General features: G+C 44.1%; 1 protein-coding gene across 1 annotated transcript; it reads left to right on the top strand.

Annotated features, from left to right (window-relative positions):
* The first annotated feature begins 515 nt into the window (after positions 1-515).
* LOC122010847 (probable CCR4-associated factor 1 homolog 11) lies at positions 516-1,397 on the top strand. Its single transcript, XM_042567319.1, has one exon. It carries the CDS (start codon positions 516-518, stop codon positions 1,395-1,397), a length of 882 nt encoding a protein of 293 aa, XP_042423253.1.
* Positions 1,398-1,801: the final 404 nt, after the last annotated feature.

Here is a 1,801-nt window from a genome sequence, read left to right as displayed (position 1 = left end):
AATCATAAGTTTAGTTTAATAATTAAAGAGAATTAAAAAAAAAAGTGTGATTCGGTGGCAACAACCCTTGTAATTAATTAATACTAAACCCCTACTTGGGCTCGCTAATTGCTACTGGATTTGGCGCCAGATTCATACTTGACTTCAAGGCAAATAATGACGAAATTACACGCACGTGAAATTTAATTAAAGAAAGAAAAGGAATGATTGTATGGCAACAACTTTAATTAATTAATTAATACTAAACCGCTAGTTGAGTTCGCTAATTGCTGCTGGATTTATCCTTGACTTAAAGTCCTGATTAATTCCATATATATCTCCTAATATTTCGCAGCAACTAATTCTGTTGAGTGTGTTTGCGATTTTCCCGCTTTGATTTTGATTTGCTGCTACTCTATTTAAACTCCTCCGATCCTTCCCTTCAGTTTCCACTCCAACTCGATCGATCGAAACCTAACATCTCCTCGATCTCCAGCTTCCAGTACTTTAGTATTTCTAATATCATCAAACTCATAATGGCTGTCGCAGTTGTCAACAACGATATGCCAATTTCCTCTTCCGCCGCCAGCACCAGCAGAATCGAGGTTCGCTCCGTGTGGGCTCATAACCTCGACGAGGAGTTCGCCCTTATCCGCTCCGCCGTCCCGTTCCACCCCTTCGTCGCATTGGACACCGAGTATCCTGGCGTCGTCGTCGCTTCCAAAAATCCCTACTGCACCCTCACCCTCCCCCAGCGCTACGAATTGATCCGCGCCAACGTCGAGGCCCTCCGCATCGTCCAGGTCGGTCTCACCCTCTCCGACGTCGCCGGCAACCTCCCATGTGCCATCTACAGCGACGGCACTTGTGTGCGTTACGTGTGGGAATTTAATTTCCGTGACTTCGACATCAACCGCGACCGTTACGCCCCTTCCTCCGTCGAGCTGCTGAAGGCTAATGGCATCGACTTCCAAAAGAATCAAATATGGGGCATCGACTCTTGCAGATTCGCCCAGCACTTGGCCACCTCCGGCTTGCTTTCCTTTGGCCATTTTTCTCCCGTCTCCTGGGTTACCTTCCAAGGCGCCTATGACTTTGCCTTCCTAGTCAAGATGCTGACATGCGACTGCAAATTACCAAAGACCGTTCGTGAGTTCTTGCACCTCGTTCACTTCTTTTTCGGCAAAAGGGTGTTCGATGTAAAGCACCTTAGCAAGCATTGTCCTGGGCTTTACGGAGGATTGGAGCGGGTGGCCTCTACCGTCCGAGTTGAGCGAGCAGTGGGCTCTCGACATCAGTCCGGCTCCGATAGCTTATTAACATGGCAGGTGTTCTACCAAATCGCTTCTCGTGTGAATCCACAACTCATCGATCGTCCAGAACACATGGGAACTCTCTTTGACCTCCAACTGCAATAGTACATATAGTCATTAATCCAACTAGTGGTGACTTTTGGGTTCTGCAATAGAGTTTATGATTTATCACTGTTGATAGTGGTTCAGCATTAGATTAATTTGTCCAAAAGATTAATTGTCCATTGCTTCATCGTATCTTTTTGTAAAGTACAAATTACATGTTGTCTCATCGTCATATATGCAAACAAATTGTCAAAATTAATTCTTAATTTGGATCATGAGTAGTACTTGTTGTTTTGCTTTGCCTTAAATATAATCATCCCCTAGTGTAGTCTTCTGGATCATACTCTGTTCAAATTATGAACGATACTCAAATACATGCTACACTGCATGATTGATCTTTTGGAAGGCTTGTAATGTGCATAGTATAAATAAGCTTGTAAGGCTTATAATCATCCCCTAGGCTT

This window comes from Zingiber officinale, chromosome 8A, assembly GCF_018446385.1.
Source record: "Zingiber officinale cultivar Zhangliang chromosome 8A, Zo_v1.1, whole genome shotgun sequence".
In the NCBI taxonomy this organism is placed as follows: Eukaryota; Viridiplantae; Streptophyta; class Magnoliopsida; order Zingiberales; family Zingiberaceae; genus Zingiber; species Zingiber officinale.
Note: the sequence above shows the minus strand (reverse complement) of the source record. Positions and strands in the feature narration are given on the sequence as shown.